A 20,000-nucleotide genomic window follows, 5' to 3' on the forward strand; every position below is an offset into this window, starting at 1 on the left:
GCCATTCAAAAATGGTATGTGGGTAATCCTGTTACCTTGACATAATTATACCCACCGGCCGAAAAAACAACAACCAGGAATAACTATATGACTAATATATGTCAAATAATATTTAACATATAAATGATTACATTATTAAAAAAAAAAAAAAAAAAGGATTCTAAAAGATGATTCAACGACAGTAAATAAATACTGAATAAATGCACGTAGAAATGAAACGCAGTAATCGTTCATATTTAGCGGCAAACATGCTAAAATAATGTAGTGTATCGATCGTTTGATGTTTTCTCCCACATCCCAACTCAGAGGGAAGGGAAACAACTGTGATAATTGTGCGCCTGCGTGCTGGCATAAACGGGAAAATCCGATACTACGTTTTAAGAACTGACTTCAACATCGGTCGATGGGATCCACGCCACCGCGGCTGACAAAACTAAAGCAGCGCTTGCGGTTCAGCGTTGCAGATGTTTGTGAGAATGCAGTCGAAACGCTGTGTCACAGTTAAGAACAACAACAACAACGACAATGATGATAATAGTGATTTACAAGAGGGCAAGGGCTACGTCTGACAGGCAGCATAGTCCCAGCTCTCATTTCTTTCGTCAGTTGTGTTGGAATGTGATTGTGCGTTGACGTAAAAGTTGTGTATGTACTTTATGATGGAGTGGAGTATACATTGGTGCTTGTTTTGTGCGATTCTGCCACCGGAACTTCAAGTTATTTGGACATGTTTTCTGTGTAACCTGGCAAGTATTCTTGCTTGTCAGAGCACGCCATTTCTTCACCATCCCCTTTCGCACGCGCAGCCCGCTCCGCGTGTTCCTGAAGCTGACCTCTACCACAGGCCCTTGCTTAATGCTCATTCTCCCCGTGTGTCTTACACACGGGACCAACTCCTGTCCGTGCCTCCTGCAGCACTTGACCCTTCTGTCATCGACGCCATCAGAGGTGTGGGTATAGGTTGTCACCTCCCCCGTGTTCGCACTCATCGTGCAGGACGTCGCAAGCAGAGGAAGATAGCTGTTGTGTGTGGTACTGGACGTGCAACTTCCACTGACCACCCTGTTAAATGCATCAACTTTGATAACCATATTCGTGTACCTCTGTCCTGCTTTCCCTCCCACCGCTCAACTCAAATTTCTCTAGGTCTGTTCAACGCCCAGTCAGTTGGTCCTCGCCTCAAACGCTCAGCGATCAACGAACATCTGCTCTCAATCAGCCTCGACATCCTGTGTATCACAGAAACTTGGCTTCGCAGTACTGGGGATGAAGCTAAGTGTCGAGATCTCGCTCCCCCTGGCTACACTACCACCTCCTTCCCTCGTGTTACAACAACTTGCGGGGGAGGAATCGCCTTCGTTGTGTCAGACAGGCTGCTCCCACACACAACGTACACATCTGCCTTTCCCTTCAACCATGCCTCATTCGAACTGGCCCAGCTTTCACTGTCGCTGCCACATTCCCACCTCAATGTGTTCTGCCTCTACCGTCCGCCACCAAACAAGAAAAATAAACTCTCTGATACGATGTTCATAGAACAGTTTCCGGACTTCTTAGAATACGCTAATAGTTTACCAGGCTGTCTACTTATTGTTGGTGACTTTAATTTTCATTTTGATTCACCCACACAGTTTTATACCTCTAAATTACTTGAAATTGTCAGTTTGTTCGATCTTAACCAGTCTGTAACCGAGCCTACACACAATCGTGGTCACATCGTCGATTGGGTGTTGCACAGAAATGAGGACTGCCTCCTGAAGTCTACCACCGTCGATCACACCCTGTCCTCCGACCATCACAGTGTGACGTGTCATCTGAACCTCACCAAACCTCCCACGCCCCGTGTGTATAGGGAGGTGCGCACACTGACCTCAATTGACTTAGACTTATTTAAAGCTGACCTGCTGACTAATATCCCTTTTGAGCCGACTGCTGACCAGCTATCCACTGTCCTACGCGCTGCACTCGACAGGCACGCCCCGTCGACTCGGCGCCTGATCTCCAATCGTCCCCCGTCGCCTTGGTACAACACCGTGGGACCAGAGCTGTTGGAGGCCAAGCGGGAGAGAAGAAGAGCTGAGAGGCACTGGCGCGCCACTAGTTTGACCATCAGTAGGGACATTTTTCAGACAGCCAGGAATAATGTAACAAACATTGTTGACAGGGCAAAGTCAAAGTTCCACTCTTCTAAAATACTTGCATGCACCACAGCCAAACAGCTTTTCAACGCTACGAACAATCTACTAGGTAAAATGAAAAACACTCCTCTCCCTACAACATTTTCGGCGCAGGAACTCCCTCAAAAGTTTTCTGACTTCTTCACCGGCAAAATATCATGCATTCGTGAGAAGCTTGACTCTGTTGTGTCTCCTTCTTCACCCGTTCAAGAACGCGTGTACAGTGGTCCTGTTTTACATTGTTTCCAACCGGTTACTGAAGATTTTGTGAAGAAAGTGTGTCTGAGCGCTTGTCCGAAATCCTGTGAGCTTGACCCTGTCCCGTCTTCTTTGTTGGTTGAATGTATTGATGTTCTACTGCCACATATTACTCATGTCATCAATTCTTCCTTGCTGTCTGGTTGTTTCCCTGAAAGCTTCAAGTCTGCTATTGTACGTCCACTCATCAAGAAACCATCTTTGGATCATAATTGTTTGAAAAATTATCGACCTGTCTCTAATCTGTCATTTTTATCAAAACTGCTAGAAAAGATCATATTGTCTCAGCTCTTAGCTCATCTGGAGCAGAATGGCTTACTTAATTCCCACCAGTCAGCTTATAGACGTGGTCATAGTTGCGAAACAGCCCTTCTTAGAATAGTGAATGATTTGCTTTCGGGATTTGATGAAGATAAGATATCTGTTCTCGCTCTCTTAGATTTGTCAGCAGCTTTTGACACTATCGACCACTCTATCCTCTTGAACAGACTTAAAACTTCCTTTGGTATTCGTGACACTGCACTAGCATGGATCACGTCTTACCTGTCAGATCGTACACAGAAAGTGTGTGTAAATGGTACATACTCTAGAGTATCTGCCTTGAAATATGGTGTCCCACAAGGGTCCGTCCTAGGTCCTGTTCTTTTCGTGCTGTATGCGGCTCCTGTGTCGGATGTCATCAGTCATCATGCGATGTCGCATGAGAGCTTTGCTGATGACACACAACTTTATCAGTCGGCTTCCATAGCTGAATTTGATGCACTGGTGACTCAAACACAGGAGTGCATTGCTGGCCTAAAGGACTGGATGACTCTCAACAAGCTGCAATTAAATGATGATAAGACTGAATTGATAATAACCTGTCCAAAGAAGTTTCGTCAACATCCTTCCTTTCCTGGCTCTGTTCTGATCAATAGCACACCTGTTTCACTTTCTCCCTCTGTTCGCAGTCTTGGTGTAATCCTGGACCAGTCTCTTTCCTTCCAACAGCACATTTCGAATATCTGTAAAGTTGCCTATTTGGAACTGCGTAGAATCAGCTCTATCCGCCACTATCTCTCAACCGATGCAACCAAGACACTTATATGCTCTCTGGTTCTCTCAAGATTGGATTACTGCAACTCTCTTTTGGCCGGCCTTCCCAAATACCTGTTAGACAGACTCCAACGAATTCAGAATAACGCTGCCAGACTCATTTGCAGAGCTTCTAAATTTGACCATGTTTCTCCTCTCCTTCAGTCTCTCCACTGGTTGCCTGTTTCTGATCGAATAGACTATAAGCTATCCACTCTGACCTTTTCTGCAGTCAACGGATCTGGCCCCAAGTATCTTTCTGAACTCATCCATATCTATACCCCGTCTCGCCAGCTCCGTTCTTCCTCTGATACTCGACTTCTCAGGATACCTCACGTCAGAAGTAAGACCTATGGACACAGATCGTTTTCTTTTCAATCGCCAAAGACGTGGAACAAGCTCCCTGATAACCTCCGTCATTCTGATTCCCTCGCATCTTTTAAATCTCGTCTCAAAACTCACCTTTTCCCTCAGCAATAAGTTCAATTGTGGCAGGTCCACAACTACATGCATGTATATGAATGTGTATTGTGTGTGCGTGTGTTTATGTAAGTTTGTGCCTGCCTATGTGTGCGTATGTGTTAGGGTAGCTGTTAGATACACATGTATGTTAAAATGTATGTATGCAGTGTGTGTGTGTGTGCGTGCGTGCGTGCGTGTGTGTGTGCGCGTGCGTGCGTGCGTGTGTGTGTGTGTGTGGTCACATTTTGGTGTGTGTATGTAACATAGATATAATGTTTTATGTTATCAAAAGCGTTTTTGTAAAGCACCTAGAGCAGATTTCTGGATAGTGTGCTATATAAGTATCCATTATTATTATTATTATGATAATAATAATGATAATAATGATGACGTTGATGATAACAACAACTACAACTACAACAACGATGATGATGATGATGATGATGATGATGATGATAACAGAAAGAAGAAGAAGAAGAATTTCGCTCATCCTTTCTCATCAAAAGCTCACCAAACTGACAAAGAACACAGTGTGAATACCAAAAACGCAGACACATACATAACTATATACGCGCGCAAACCACCGTTTACGATACACACTGACCGTGGCCTAACCAGCGTCACTCAATGTCGGCCGAAAGGTTTCTGAGTCTGTCTGTCTGTCTGTCTGGCTCTCTAGTTGTTACTGTTGTCACGGTTTTTAGTTCCTCGACTGCTCTGATTATTTTAGGTTTTCCCAAGAGGAAAAAACAACACTCGGATTAATCTGATGAACCGCCGAGAGTTCGATCCCTCAGTGTAAATAACTCATAGCAACACACGCTACAACTGAAAATTCAACTGAGGTGATGTTTATGATGATGATGATGATGAACTTTATTATTATTATTATTATTCTTGTTATTATTGTTATCAATATTGTTGTTGTTGTTGTTGTTGTTGTTATTGTTATTATCATCACTGATCACAAGTTATCATTATCATTACTGACTTATCAAGAAGCAAAAATAAAACAGCCGAAAACACACACACACACCGACACACCGACACACACACACACACACACACACACACACACACACACCGACACACACCGACACACAAACACACACACACACACACACACACACACACACACACACACACACACCGACACACACACACACACACACACACACACACACACACACACACACACACACAACTGAATGTGCCAACCAATCAACTGGGCCTATATGACACATCATTACCATCGCCGTATGAAGTCATTTGCCAAAAATAAACACGAAGTAAGCGAGACTGATAATGCCGAGCCGACCTCAGCCCGGCGGAGTAGATCGTTTGCAAGAAATGAGTCAGTAGAGTATACAGAGAACGAAAACGATCTCTGCCGGTGAACGCACGTTGATGTTCTATGCATCACCGTACATCATCAACACAACACGACAGGTTTCATTAGCCAATGGTACACGTCCTAAAAATAGCTAAAACTTCCAGGGTCACGTTGCTTGGGAAGTCGACTGCTTAGTTGCGGTTCAACACAACTGGCGTAAGGACCATTGATCTAAAAATAGATTCTCCTGCACAATATCTGAAAATGATATTTTTAGATCAGTGGTCCGGACCTGCATGTTAACATGTACGCGAATCATAAACAGCAACAACAAACAAACAAACAAACAAACAACAACAACAACAACAACAACAACACACACACACACACACACACACACACACACACACACACACACACACACACACACACACACACACACACACACACACAGAGAACTGAATAAATTTTATTTTCTGAGGGTAATACATAAGCAAAATAATGCTTTTTTTCATGCAGCCCTCGAAGGGGAAACAGTAACATAAACAAAGGGGGAATCATTATATCAGTACAGCATGCATATTATAGCCATGGATACATGAACTGGTAATTTGACATTTACAACACTAAATAGAGAGAGAGAGAGAGAGAGAGAGAGAGAGAGAGAGAGAGAGAGAGAGAGAGTGAAAGCAAAGGAAAAATGTACACTAAGAAATTAAAAGAGAAAAGAAGAACATAGTGATCACATTATGACGATGATGATAATCACAACCATAACCATAAAACATGACTACTGTTTTCATCATTTAAGATAGATTCAAACCTTTTACCTGATTTCTCTCGAGAATGATTATTTCTTTTTTCACGGTGACGTGCACAAAAGCGACTGAACAGATATCTACTAGTATGTACTGGATCGCTCTTTTGAAATAAGATGCAAACAACGATACTTATATCCTCCTATTCTTCTGCTGTACGATAATTTTCCGAGTATGACGTGCCACTGCGTGCATTTTGTTTTCGTCATTTCTTTGTCATTCACCATTCAAATGAGAAGAAGGAAATGTTAATGTTTATGCGAATGACCATGTGCAACACAAAATTTGGGAAAATCCGATACTATTTAAAGAACTGACCTGACAAGATCGACGGAAATCCGCATTTGCGAGAAACGACTGATATGGTTGAAGAAAACCTTGGGCCAGGGTTTTCCAGAAAGAACAACGTTAATGTAAAACAGAAATGTGAATAAATTATTGCATGAACGAATAATAATAATCTCAAGCGGAACTCTCGAAAACACAGTCCTTGACTAAACTCCAGCTAACACTGTGGTTACTGATACTGTAACTTTGCTGTTTTCAGGAAAACGAATGAAGTAAATTTATTGCCTGGTTCTATTTTTAGTGGTTTCTCCCGAGGAAGTAGGTTTTTCCGTGAAATGTGGACGAAAATTGATTGCAGCCAGCAGGCACTGGCACGAAACTGTTATGTAGTCAGTTCTGTATCTGGCTTTAGTCTGCATACGCCGAGACTGATCCACGTTCAACGTTGAACGTTTTTCTGTACGTTCAAGTTATTGTTCTCACGAAGGAAACAGAAAAAAAAGGACAGTCACATGATAGATACACTTTGTAAGCAAGTGTCCATGCCGTGTAACATAGGTCTAACATGTAATCACCACAAGACTTGATGTGCATCAGCTGCTCGTTAGTGGAGGCCTACTCATAATGCGTTGCAGTATATTCACGGCTGATGTAATATATTATTATGTGCAAAGCTGTTGACTGAGCCTTCATCAGGACTGGTTCTTTTGAAAAAAGATTCTACAAGTCTCTTCACTACAATTTGTTCCATAAGTAATGTATGTATAAACCTACTGACTGAGCCTTAATCAGGATTAGTTCTTTTGGAGAAGATTCTTCAAGTCTCTTCAGTGCGTTTTGTTCCATAACGAAACTAAAGTTTCTGTGAACCTGTGAAGTTTTACTTCAAGTTCTTGGTAAAACCACCAAAAACAAAACCATCGTATTTGTGAACTGGAAGTGAGGGGAGGCTTTGCCGGTTTCCAGTTGGCTCGTACCTTGTGAACAGTGTGCATGGAATGAACTGTCTAGTAACTGGAACTTGCACAGACTGGGCAGGCGTTTAGCCGGGTTTGTGGACTCGACGGACACCTTAGTGACGCTGTTTACAGCGAGTATACTACACACAGTGAGTGTCACCCGCCCCGTGTGGTCAGTCTGCATTCGCAAATGCAGGCTGCTGAAGGATTCATTGTGATCGGAAATTTGAGTGACCAGTCCATTGCGTGAAGACATCTTGAAGAAAAGAAAAATAAGAAAAAAACAACCCCAAAACACCATTGACAGCTTGATACTCTGAACAGCACATCGGATATTACTTCGCACCATCAGTGACATGGAGCTTAAGGAGTAAGCTGTTCTTTATCTACTTTAGCTGTACATGACAACTGAGACCGAGAAGAAAACGAAGTTGATGATAATGATCGATGATGATGATGATGATGATGATGATGACGATGATGATGATGGTGGGTGGTGGTGGTTTATGCTTTGTATTTGTATTTTATTTATTCGTACTGTCATAACAGATTTTATCTGTAATTACAGATTCGGGTTGCTCTCCCCGAGGACATCCCTTTTGTTGCCGTGGGTTCTCTTACGTGCAAGTTAGAGGAAGCGAGCAGGCGTTAGAAACAGCGCGCGCGCGCACGCACACACACACTGTGACACACACACGCACGCACGCACGCACGCACGCGCGCGAGTGCACACACACACACACACACACACACACACACACACACACACACACACAAACACACACACACACTGTCACACACACATACACACACACACACACACACACACACACACACACACACACACACACACACACACACACACACACTTAGTCCAATATCAATGACTCAATGGCCCGGGTGGTTCCGACACCTCAAGTTCAGTAGTTTTCGTGCTAGATTTCCCCTGAAGGATACTTCAGCCCTGTTTTTTTGTTTCACCCTCAACAACTAGCCAACTTTCAACTTCCTGTTACTCACACGGAAACGAAAGTTGCTTTCATTTTGCGACTGAAACCAGGGAATGACTGAAACAACCACTTCAAGCAGGTCAGTGATCAGCGAGCTAAGTTTAGTGTTGCAGCACAGCAACAGGCGGGTTAATATTAGTATGCACAGAGGTCACAGCAGCCATTGGCTGTCGTAGTTCCGCCAATGGAATGACTGGATCGCTTCAAAAAGGGGGCGGGACCGAGAGCCAAAAGAGACCCAGGAAGCACAAAAGCACATGTCTTATCACAAGATATCTAAAAAAAAACCAAAAAAAAGACAAAAAAAACAACAACAAACCATCACCACCACCCACAACAACACCAAAATAGCCAACCAAACAACAATTACATCAAGAACAACAACCCACCCCCCCACCCCCCTCAAAAAAACAAAACAAAACAAAAAACAAAAAACCCATTCTACCGCCGCACAAGTAAGGCGCTCAGCTGAACTGGTGGTTCAGAAAAAAAGGCATCTTAATTTTTTCTGAGCGTAAGGTGAGCGCTTTGATGATATGAATATACACATGGCATTGTATATCTATACCTCATTAATACGTAATATATACATGATTATGTTTTTTCTGTGTGTGTGTTTATACACACACACACACACACACACACACACACACACACACACACACACACACACATACATATATATATATATGTGTGTGTGTGTGTGTGTGTGTGTGTGTGTGTGTGTGTAAAAATTATATAAACAACAGTAGGCTGCTCATGTCTTAAAACTTGTATTCTTAACAAGCAGGAAATTTTCGCTGTAAAAACAGCTTCTTCAGGCAAGGGTACAGAAGTGAAAGCTTCACAGGCTGGTTGAATAGCAACCAGTGAGTAAAAAGTCAGGTAAAACTGTTGGACGGACACCACCAGTGGTGGTGGTTGTTGTTATGTGGTTGTTGGATGTTGGTTGTTTTTGTTTTGTGTGTGTGTGTGTGTGTGTGTGTGTGTGTGTGTGTGTGTGTGTGTTAAAAAAAAAATCTCAAGCATTGTCTTTCAACTCCTCCCGAACAGCCTACCTAAAAACGAAACGATGAGCAGCGCCGCTGATGACGAACTGACGTCGCCGCGCGGGCCTTCTGACTTCTTCATCGAAGGCCCTTCCGAACGCTCACAATGCAAACGTCACAGATACGTGACGGCAGTCTTCGCGGCGGTCTTCACAGTCCTGGACTTAATCCTGTTCATCCTTCTGGTCGTAGTCTGCGTGAAGCTGGCTGGGCTCGAACCAGCGCTCCCTGAAAACCACCCAGCCACCACAGAGGCCCCACGGGCAGCCTTGTTGGAGGATTCGTCCTTCTGTCTTCCGTGCTTAGAACTGTACCTGACGGAAATTGAGGTCCGCCAGAACCGTTTTCAGGTGGTGCAGAAGAAGGGGGAGGAAGGGGAGGGGATGCTGTGCTGTGCTAAGCCACACGACGACCTTACCACCCTCCTGGGCAACATGGTCAGTGCAGAAAGTGTGGCTGTGGGTGGTTGTGGGTGGTTGTTGGTGGATGGTTGTTGTTGCTGGTTGTTGTTGTTGGTGGTGGTTGGTGTTGTTGGTGTTGGTTGTTGGTGTTATGTTGTTGTTGGTCGTGGTTGTTGTGTGGTTGTTGGTGTTATGTTGTTGTTGTTATGTGGTTGTTGGATGTTGGTTGTTGTTGTTGGTTGTTGTTGTTGGTGGTGGTTGGTGTTGTTGGTTGTTGGTGTTGGTTGTTGGTGTTATGTTGTTGTTGGTGGTGGTTGTTGTGTGGTTGTTGGTGGATTTTGGTTGTTGGTGTTATGTTGTTGTTATGTGGTTGTTGGTGGTTGGTTGTTGGTGGTGGTGGTGGTTGTTGTTATGTGGTTGTTTGATGTTGGTTGTTGTTGTTGGTTGTTGGTGTTATGTTGTAGTTGTTATGTGGTTGTTGGTGGTTGGTTGTTGTTGTTGGTGGTGGTTGGTAGTTGTTGTTATGTGGTTGTTGGATGTTGGTTGTTGGTGTTATGTTGTGGTTGCTGTGTGGTTGTTGGTTGTTAGTTGTTGTTGGTGTTGGTGTTGGTGATGGTTGGTGTTGTTGGTTGTTGGTAGTGGTGGTTGTTGGTGTTGTTGATGGTGGTGTTAATGTTGTTAGTCAATGGTGGTTGTTGTGGTTGGTTCTTCCTCTTCTTCTTCTCAGTTCTAACCCACACCCCTCTCTCTCTCCTCGTTATCACACACACACACACACACACACACACACACACACACACACACACACACACACACACACACACACGCAAACGTATCACACACACACACACACACACACACACACACACGAAGTCATACTGACAATCGAACATATGCATTCGCAGACACTGGCACATTATACACGCACATGCACTGAAAGAGAGAGAGAGAGAGAGAGAGAGAGAGAGAGAGAGGATCCACAAACATTACACTATTAATAGAAACAGTTCATACCGTGCCACAGCCGAAAGAACAAACTGGGACTTTCCTTCTTCCTCCTTCCGTGTAGATACCCCGTTATGTTAATCTGCACATGCTGTGTGTGTGTGTGTGTGTGTGTGTGTGTGTGTGTGTGTGTGTGTGTGTGTGGTTGTGTGTGTGTGTGTGTGTGTGTGTGTGTGTGTGTGTGTGTGTGTGTGTGTGTGTGTGTGTGTTTGTGTGTGTGTGTGGTTGTGTGTGTGTGTGTGTGTGTGTGTGTGTGTGTGTGTGTGTGTGGTTGTGTGTGTGTGTGTGTGTGTGTGTGTGCATGTATGTATGTGTGTGTGTGGTTGTGTGTGTGTGTGTGTGTGTGTGTGTGTGTGTGTGTGTGTGTGTGTGTGTGTGTGTGTGTGTATGTGTGTTTGTGTGTGTTTTCAGTTTCTGCGGATACACTACGCACATGACAGAGCTTCAGGTGAGTTAGAGACACACTCAGTGATTCACTGGTCTGAAACCCCGCAGAATCGCCAGTATCTGCCCCCCCCCCCCCTCCCTCCGTCCCTCCACTAGGCCTTGAGTGGTGGTCTGGACGCTAGTCATTCGGATGTGACGATAAACCGAGGTCGCGTGTGCGGCATGCGCGTAGCGCACGTAAATAACCCACGGCAACAAAAAGATTGTCTCTGGCAAGATTCTGTAAAAAAAAAAAATCCACTTCGATAGGAAAACATAAGAAACTGCAGGCAGGAAAGAACACACACACACACACACACACACACACACACACACACACACACACACACACACACAAGGGTGTTTTTTTTTGTGGTTTTTTTTTTTACCAAATCCCAGGCAGTATAAAACAGTCATGTAACAAAGTAGTGATTCCACTGACCCCAGGTAATCTGACGCTGCCAAATGACACTGATGAGGAGACGGCGGAGTTCGTCAACCACCATCTTCAGCTTGAGCTGGACCCAGTGAGAGAACCCGAGGGTATGTATAATCATAATCATACCAGGTCAATGTGCTCCGTATATTTCTATCAAATCGGTGTGATATGTATAATTCTATTAAATCAATGGAGTGATGGCCTAGAGGTAACGCGTCCGCCTAGGAAGCGTGAGAATCTGAGCGCGCTGGTTCGAATCACGGCTCAGCCGCTGATATTTTCTCCCCCTCCACTAGACCTTGAGTGGTGGTCTGGACGCTAGTCATTCGGATGAGACGATAAACCGAGGTCCCGTGTGCAGCGCACGTAAAAGAACCCACGGCAACAAAAGGGTTGTTCCTGGCAAAATTCTGTAGAAAAATCCGCTTCGATGGGAAAAACAAATAAAACTGCACGCAGGAAAAAAAAAAAGAAAGAAAAAAAAGGGTGGCGCTGTAGTGTAGCGACGCGCTCTCCCTGGGGAGAGCAGCCCGAATTTCACACAGAGAAATCTGTTGTGATAAAAAGAAATACAAATACAAATAGTACGTAAAAATCTATCAAATTAATGTGTTGTACCTATACTTCTATCAAATCAATGTATTGTATGTATAATTCTATCAAATGATGTAGTCCGTAGAATTTTATCAAACCAATGTGTTGTACGTACAATTCTATCAAATCAATGTTTTGAATGCATTATTCTATTAAATCAGTATGCTGTATGCATTGTTCTATAAAATCAATGTGTTGGAGGTATAATTATATCAAATCAATGTGTTGTACGTATAACTGCATCACGAATAATCACACCAAATAAATGTGTTGCATGTAATTATATTAATTATATTATGCACGCTCAATTCTATCAAATATGTGTGGTATATATCATTAGTATCAAATTATTGTGGTACGTATACTTATATCAGATTAATGTGGCATGAATAACTATACCAAATCAATGTGGAAGTGTAATCATATCAAAATAATGCGGTATGAATAACTATACCAAATCAATATGATAGTATAACGTCATATCAAATTCAGTCGGGTATGAAGATTTATTTTAATCAGTGTGGGTCTGCTTGACTCGTGAAAAGTGGTAGTGGACGGGAGAGAGAAATTATGAATGCCCGCGTGCTCACACACACACACACACACACACACACACACACACACACACACACACACGTGCACGCAGGCACACAACATAAATAGCAACAACAACAGCATAAACAACAACAACAAAAATAATACTCACACCGACACAGACATCAATTTGAAGCGGATGGAGTTTCAGTTTCAAGGAGATGTCAAAGCCTGCGTACTGATCCATATACGCTACAACGTATATGCGTGGGTGTGGGTGGGTGGGTTTGTGGGGAGATGGGAGCAGATTCCTGACCTTCGCATAAACCTTCACATAAACCTTTTCAGGCCTTGAGAGCCAAACCCAAGCTTGAGTAAAACCGTAAAACATTGATCCATTTCTACCAAACTTTTCCAACCCTAACAGAGCCCCATACAACGGGTAAAACCCACTGGTCTATTTTTAGACGTACCGACGTCAACAGCTTCACGGTGAAAAAGAGAGAGATGTGTGTGTGTGTGTGTGTGTGTGTGTGTGTGTGTGTGTGTGTGTGTGTGTGTGTGTGTGTGTGTGAACGAGCAAGAAAACTAAATTGAATACCGCGCGACTGATTTTATTGCGAGAAAAGTGCCTATGGAAATGTTAATGTTCACACAGAACACACACACACACACACACACACACACACACACACACACACACACACACACACACACACACACACACACACACACACACAATGTGCGTGAAACAGTTTTGTCGAAAGATGGACTGATCCCACTGCTTGCGGTGCGCCACGAAAGATGGTGAAGCAGGGAAGAGAAATATGTGTGATCTGGTTTTAGGTGCATGCTTTGTCATTGTGGAGAGGCTGTTTGCCGTGTGTGTGTGTGTGTGTGTGTGTGTGTGTGTGTGTGTGTGTGTGTGTGTGTGTGTGTGGCGGGGTGCTCAGTGGTGAGTGTCCGTGCATTTGTGTGTGTGTGTGTGTGTGTGTGTGTGTGTGTGTGTGTGTGTGTGCGAGCCTGAGTGCGTGTTGCAGGGATGTGTTTTCTCGGGAGAGCGTCATGGGTGGGAGGGTGGGTGGGTGGGTGGTTTCCAAACTGTTCAGTTGCGTGAGTGTATTCTGACACGTGCTTCCGTGTGTGGGGGATGGGGGTGGGGGTGAGGTGTGTGTGTGGGGGGGGAGGAAGTGCGGGTGGAGAGGGGTATTGATGACCGGAGAGGCGGGGAGTGAGGAACGAAATGTAAAGCGACTGATTTGAGCAGTATTTCTGCAGAAACGCGCTACATAATTGCCCATTATTATTATTATTATTATCATTATCAAGAAAATGTCCGTGCCGGTATATATGGCCTTGGTTTGTTTTCAGTGTTGAAAGAGAAAGCCCTTTGGTGTATTGTTATGCATGAAAAAATGTTTATCAGATCATGTCACTATACGTGTACAATGTGAACTTCATTTCAAGACAAAGGTTAAAAGGAAGCTGAAGATAGAATTCCATAATTTCATAGTTTGACGTTCTGTCATTCATAAGAAAGGTTAAAGGAATCTGAAGATAGAATTCCATACTTTCATAGTTTGACGTTCTGTCATTCATAAGAAAGGTTAAAGGAAGCTGAAGATAGAATTCCGGAATTTCATCGTTTGATGATCTGTCATTCAGAAGAAAGGTTAAAGGAAGCTGAAGATAAAATTCCATAATTTCATAGTATGACGATTTCCTGTTATCAGTCAACAATGACAGACGAACCGCGTTCGGTGCTGTTCCACCGTTCAACAGTCCGGACATTTCTACGTTCATTCCCCTGTAATTAGGTTGTCATAACTCTCTCCATACGAACGGCGAAAGAGACGACGCTAACAGCGTTTCACCCCAATTACCATCATCAAAATATTGCAAGCGGAAGGCTCTTATACTGAAGAGGTGAATGTTGACAAAGAATACCACAATTCTGACGACGGAAGCTAAAGGTTGGGTCATTCAGACACCCACTGGACATCCGAGGGGTCTGTGTAGAGGAGAAGAGAGGACTGGCCGTACTGAGTGAGTTAAGACAAGCAGAAAGGATGACACGACAAACAAGAAAAACTAAAGGAAAATTAAGGGGGTGGGATGGGATGGGGGTGGGGGCAAAAACTAAGAGATTGACAGATGACTGGACATTTCGAGCTCAGAATTTCCCATAAAAGCTTGGAAATTAAAACAAACAGACAGAAAACGAACAAAAGCCCAGCACCATTTCTTTGTTAATTGTTTCAGATACAGAGCATCACATGAGGCTAATACCGTGAGAAAACATCGTTTGTGTGCATGTAGCATCCACCATGGCCAGCCTAAGAAGGCTACGCCACACCTCCTTGAATGACATGTTTGATTTGTCTAATTTTGTGTGAACATGAAAACAAAACCAACAAACACACAACAAAGAGTATAATTCTATTGCATAATTTGCTCGTTACGACACGGACCATATCATTCGTGGCAGGAATATGCTAATAAGAAGTGGTGTTTGCCACCGGAAAAAAAGTTAAAGAAAAACTTGGAGAAAAGCAAAATTATTTGTGTGAAAACCAGTGATGGTAATGGATTATGGCCACACCGTTCTGCGGTGTAAAGTTTAGTTATTGAACTGCACATTATTGCTCATTCTACTGCAGAAAAGATGATCAAGACTAATGAAAGAAAGCTTTCCTTCAAATCCAAGTAGAAAACTTGTATCCCTGGGTGTCTTTCATTTTGCCGAGAAGAAAACTCTGTGATAGTACTGTCGTCTTCACGATCTTGTGACCACGACTGTCCGGATGACAGCTGACATTTTCCTTTGTTATGATATCGACAAGTACTGGGTGTTTTGTGTGTTGAAAGAGAAAGCCCTTTGGTGTATTGTTCTGCATGAAAAAGTGTTTATCAGATCATGTCACTATACGTGTACAATGTGAACTTCATTTCAAGACAAAGGTTAAAGGAATCTGAAGATAGAATTCCATACTTTCATAGTTTGACGTTCTGTCATTCATAAGAAAGGTTAAAGGAATCTGAAGATAGAATTCCATACTTTCAAAGTTTGACGTTCTGTCATTCATAAGAAAGGTTAAAGGAAGCTGAAGATAGAATTCATAGTTTGATGATCTGTCATTCAGAAGAAAGGTTAAAGGAAGCTGAAGATAAAATTCCATAATTTCATAGTATGACGATTTCCTGTTATCAGTCAACAATGACAGACGAACCGCGTTCGGTGCTGTTCCACCGTTCAACAGTCCGGACATTTCTACGTTCATTCCCCTGTAATTAGGTTGTCATAACTCTCTCCATACGAACGGCGAAAGAGACGACGCTAACAGCGTTTCACCCCAATTACCATCATCAAAATATTGCAAGCGGAAGGCTCTTATACTGAAGAGGTGAATGTTGACAAAGAATACCACAATTCTGACGACGGAAGCTAAAGGTTGGGTCATTCAGACACCCACTGGACATCCGAGGGGTCTGTGTAGAGGAGAAGAGAGAGGACTGGCCGTACTGAGTGAGATGAAGCTGTAAGAAGATAAGCATAGACAATGAAAACAGCACAGACAGGCGCAATAGCCAAGTGGTTAAAGCGTTGGACTTTCCATCTGAGGGTCCCGGGTTCGAATCTCGGTAACGGTGCCTGGTGGGTAAAGGGTGTGGGCACAGATGTGCAGACTTGCTTAGTGCCTGAACCCCCTTCGTGTGTATACGCACGCAAGAGATCAAATATGCACGTTAAAGATCCTGTAATGCATGTCAGCGTTCGGTGGGTTATGGAAACAAGAACATACACAGCATGCACCCCCCAAAAAAAACGGAGTATGGCTGCCTATATGGCGGGGTAAAACCGGTCATACACGTAAAAGCTCACTCGTGAACAAACGAGTGAACGTGGGTATTGCAGCCCACGAACGAAGAAGAAGAAAAAGAAAAAGAAGAAAACAGTACCGAAAGGAATCTATGGATGTATGAATCTATGTCTGATGAGAGTCATTGAAATTTGTTAGTGAGGGGGCATTTGTGTACCGTGCTGTTGTGCTCGAGATGTTCCGGATAGGGGACACTCAAATTGTACATGGTTGTGCATGCTGAACAGAAAGGCCTTACATGATTTTTTTCTTCAAGTAAGACATATTACATTATATGAATGAAATGATTTGTGCGAACAAACTCTACGTAAAATTAACCAACCAACCTTTCTCTTCTTTTCTGTTCTTTTTCTGATTCTTTTCTATTTTTATTTTCTTCGATTCGATTCTTTCTTCCACGTATTTGTTCTTTCTTTCTTCTGCCATTCCTTGCTGTTCTTCTTTCTCTTCACCCTCCCTCCCTCCCTCCCCCCTTTTTTTTTGTCAAAAGAATGGAACGGCACCCACACTGTACCGCTGACACTGTCCAAGCGGGAGGCACCGACAGACGATGGAACATCCGCGTCGCTGCTGTTCCAGGAAGACTGCGTCACAATCCAGCAGCCCGGACATTTCAACGTTCACTCGCTGGTCCCGTTCACTTTTCGCCTCCAGCCTGTCATCCTCACCCAGTACGTTTACCGCGTACGAAACGGTGGCCACACGCTTCTGCTGGAGAACTCTGTATTCCCCTGTGACGTTGAAATGCAAAGCTGCGACGCCAGTTTCGTAGGAGGGGTGTTTTTGTTTGAGAGCGGGGACAGGGTTGTTTTGAGGGTCTCCAATCATTCGTACGTTGACAAAGAAAGAGAGTTGATGTTCGGGGTGCATAAGCTCTGAGCTGAAAGAGATCATGATCATGGTGATGACAATGATGGAAATAGACAATTGATGAACTGCTGTCATTGTCAGTGCGCATGCGAACAACGTATGTGCATTCATGTGTGTCTTTGTCTGTCTGTTTCTCTCTGTCTCTGACTCTGCCTCTCTTCCACCCTTCCCCCCTCCTTACATATATCTTTCACTTACTCTCTTATGTTTTGTTTTTTCTTTCCTCTTTCCTCTTATTCTTTTCTTTTCTTTTCTCTCTGTTGCTTTTTTTCTTCCACACCCCCTCCGCCTCCGTTTCTTTCGCGGGCCGGATAAAAAAAAAAAGAGCATTGTTTCCATCAGGAAATAAAGCTAAAAAAAAAATTTCCTTCCTTACTTCCTTCCTTGATTTACTTTCCTTCCTTTATTTACTCTCTCTCTCTCTCTTTCTCTGTCACTCTGTGTGTGTGTGTGTGTGTGTGTGTGTGTGTGTGTGTGTGTGTGTGTGTGCGCGCGCGCGCGTGTGTGTGAAATCAACATAAGAAAATTTAATTTCAAGTGCTTTTCATAAAGTTGCTCTCTGATGACGACTACGGACATTGAAACACACGAACCCAGTATGGTGGCATCGACATTAGTGCCAATGAACCGGTGCAGTTATTTGGTCAGAAGTGAGAGAGAGAGAGAGAGAGAGAGAGAGAGAGAGAGAGAGAGAGAGAGAGAGACAGACAGACAGAGACCGATAGACAGAGAGAAAGAACCTACTCGGTTTCATGACAGCTTAGCTTTATTCATTCTGTACTTTTTGTTGTCCGTCTGTCCATTTAGCTGTTTTCTTTCGTTTCGATGTAACAGCCTCAAATGAACACCACTCGCCTGGATTTGACCCCCCGGGGTATTTTTTTTTTATGGCTGGTCAACACTGATCCATTCTAGGTCAGTGGAAAATATCCCCGTTCTTTGGGTTCAATCCCTCTCCATTTTACATTTTGTTCTCTATCTTTTCCACATTCTGTTCTCTCTCTCTCTCTCTCTCTCTCTCTCTCTCTCTTTTCCTTCCTTAGTCCCCTACCCCTTGCCCCCCTCCCTCCCACCTCCACCGCTCCCCTTTTCATTCGAATATACAGAAATGTCGATTTCTAATTAATAATAACAATCATCATTATGATAGAAATGATAATAATCCAAATAATAGTAATAATAATAATATCATTTATTTTCAGTCTAATATCATCATCTTAGATGAACAGACTATAAATAAATAAACGAACAATCTCTCTGCTGAAAAAGGAAGTGTGTAGGGTCAGTTCTTGGAAACCTTTCTTCTTCTTCTTCTTCTTTGTTCGTGGGCTGCAACTCCCACGTTCACTCGTATGTACATGTCCAAAGGCAGCAATATCTCCGGAAGAAACTGAAAGTAAAACTGAACTTACCCAGTTTCATATGATGTGGTGGATGGTGTACTTGCAGTGTTGATATTTATATTCACTGTTACATCATGGGACACTATTGTGAGCACAGGCTAAAAAAAGAGAAGAAAATGTCAGCCTTTGCTACATTTTCAGAGGCAGATTGTTGTTGTTGTTGTTGTTGTCACTCATGTCCTAAGATTTAGGCGACACATTGACCCTGACATGTTTTCAGAGTTGTAGAGACCATTCTTTAGACTTGTTGAGTGGGGGGAGATAAAAATAAATACCAGTAGGATCATATATATATTTTTAAAGATTACTGCGGAAAAAAAAGATTGGGGGAGAAAGGAGTATCACATTTATATATATATATATATATATATATATATATATATATATATATATATATATATATATATATAAGATTATTGGCACAAAGCCATAACGAATAAAAATTTATCTCCAGTACTGGATCAGAAATTTGTTTACATGACTGTATGTACTGATTGCAGAATAATCGGTCAGTTCTTTTGACAATATTTAAATTTGGTTTACCATGTCTAAGATAAGAAATCTATATTTTTTAACCATTGAAACCTTGCATTTTGAAGTATCTGCATGGCTTTTTAAAAATTTTTTATTTGATTTGCTTTTTATGTGTGTACACATTTTTTTCTTCTAATTTTACGACTTCAAAGATATTTCTAATTAGCCTCTCATTGTCTTCAGAAATTGGTAACGTCAGAAATACATTGATTACATATTAATTTTCTGTTTTAGTGAGTAGGATGTTTCATTGAGATTGCATCACATTCCGCTGAAGTGAAGTGGATATTTTCATGCACTGACTAGGTGTGGGTGACAGCTATATGTAGTGTGCATTGATTAGACTTTTCATCATTTAGTATGGCAAAGTTTCCATTTCAATTTTCAGTGTTCATGTTTTCTCATTCAATCATTCACTACTGGGCTACGCTGTTTTAGTTGGCCTGACTGGATTATTGAAATAAGTTCTTTTCCAGTTAGTAATC

General features: G+C 42.8%; 1 protein-coding gene across 3 annotated transcripts in view; it reads left to right on the plus strand.

Moving 5' to 3' along the window:
• The first annotated feature begins 6,578 nt into the window (after positions 1-6,578).
• The window catches only part of LOC143289146 (uncharacterized), a 13,872-nt gene continuing 450 nt past the window's right edge, over positions 6,579-20,000 (plus strand). The window contains exons 1-5 of one of the 3 annotated variants that reach the window (XM_076598035.1): positions 6,579-7,739; positions 9,433-9,865; positions 11,246-11,282; positions 11,708-11,803; positions 17,199-20,000. The exon at positions 17,199-20,000 is cut by the window's right edge and continues 450 nt beyond it. In XM_076598035.1, the coding sequence (XP_076454150.1) occupies positions 7,726-7,739; positions 9,433-9,865; positions 11,246-11,282; positions 11,708-11,803; positions 17,199-17,587 (969 nt within the window). In that variant the 5' untranslated portion in view covers positions 6,579-7,725 and the 3' untranslated portion in view covers positions 17,588-20,000. Of the gene's footprint in view, positions 7,740-8,127; positions 8,459-8,817; positions 8,899-9,432; positions 9,866-11,245; positions 11,283-11,707; positions 11,804-17,198 lie in introns of those variants that run through there. The other 2 variants (XM_076598034.1, XM_076598036.1) reach the window with 2 other exon arrangements.

The sequence above is a fragment of the Babylonia areolata genome, chromosome 13, assembly GCF_041734735.1.
Source record: "Babylonia areolata isolate BAREFJ2019XMU chromosome 13, ASM4173473v1, whole genome shotgun sequence".
Classification (NCBI taxonomy): domain Eukaryota; kingdom Metazoa; phylum Mollusca; class Gastropoda; order Neogastropoda; family Buccinidae; genus Babylonia; species Babylonia areolata.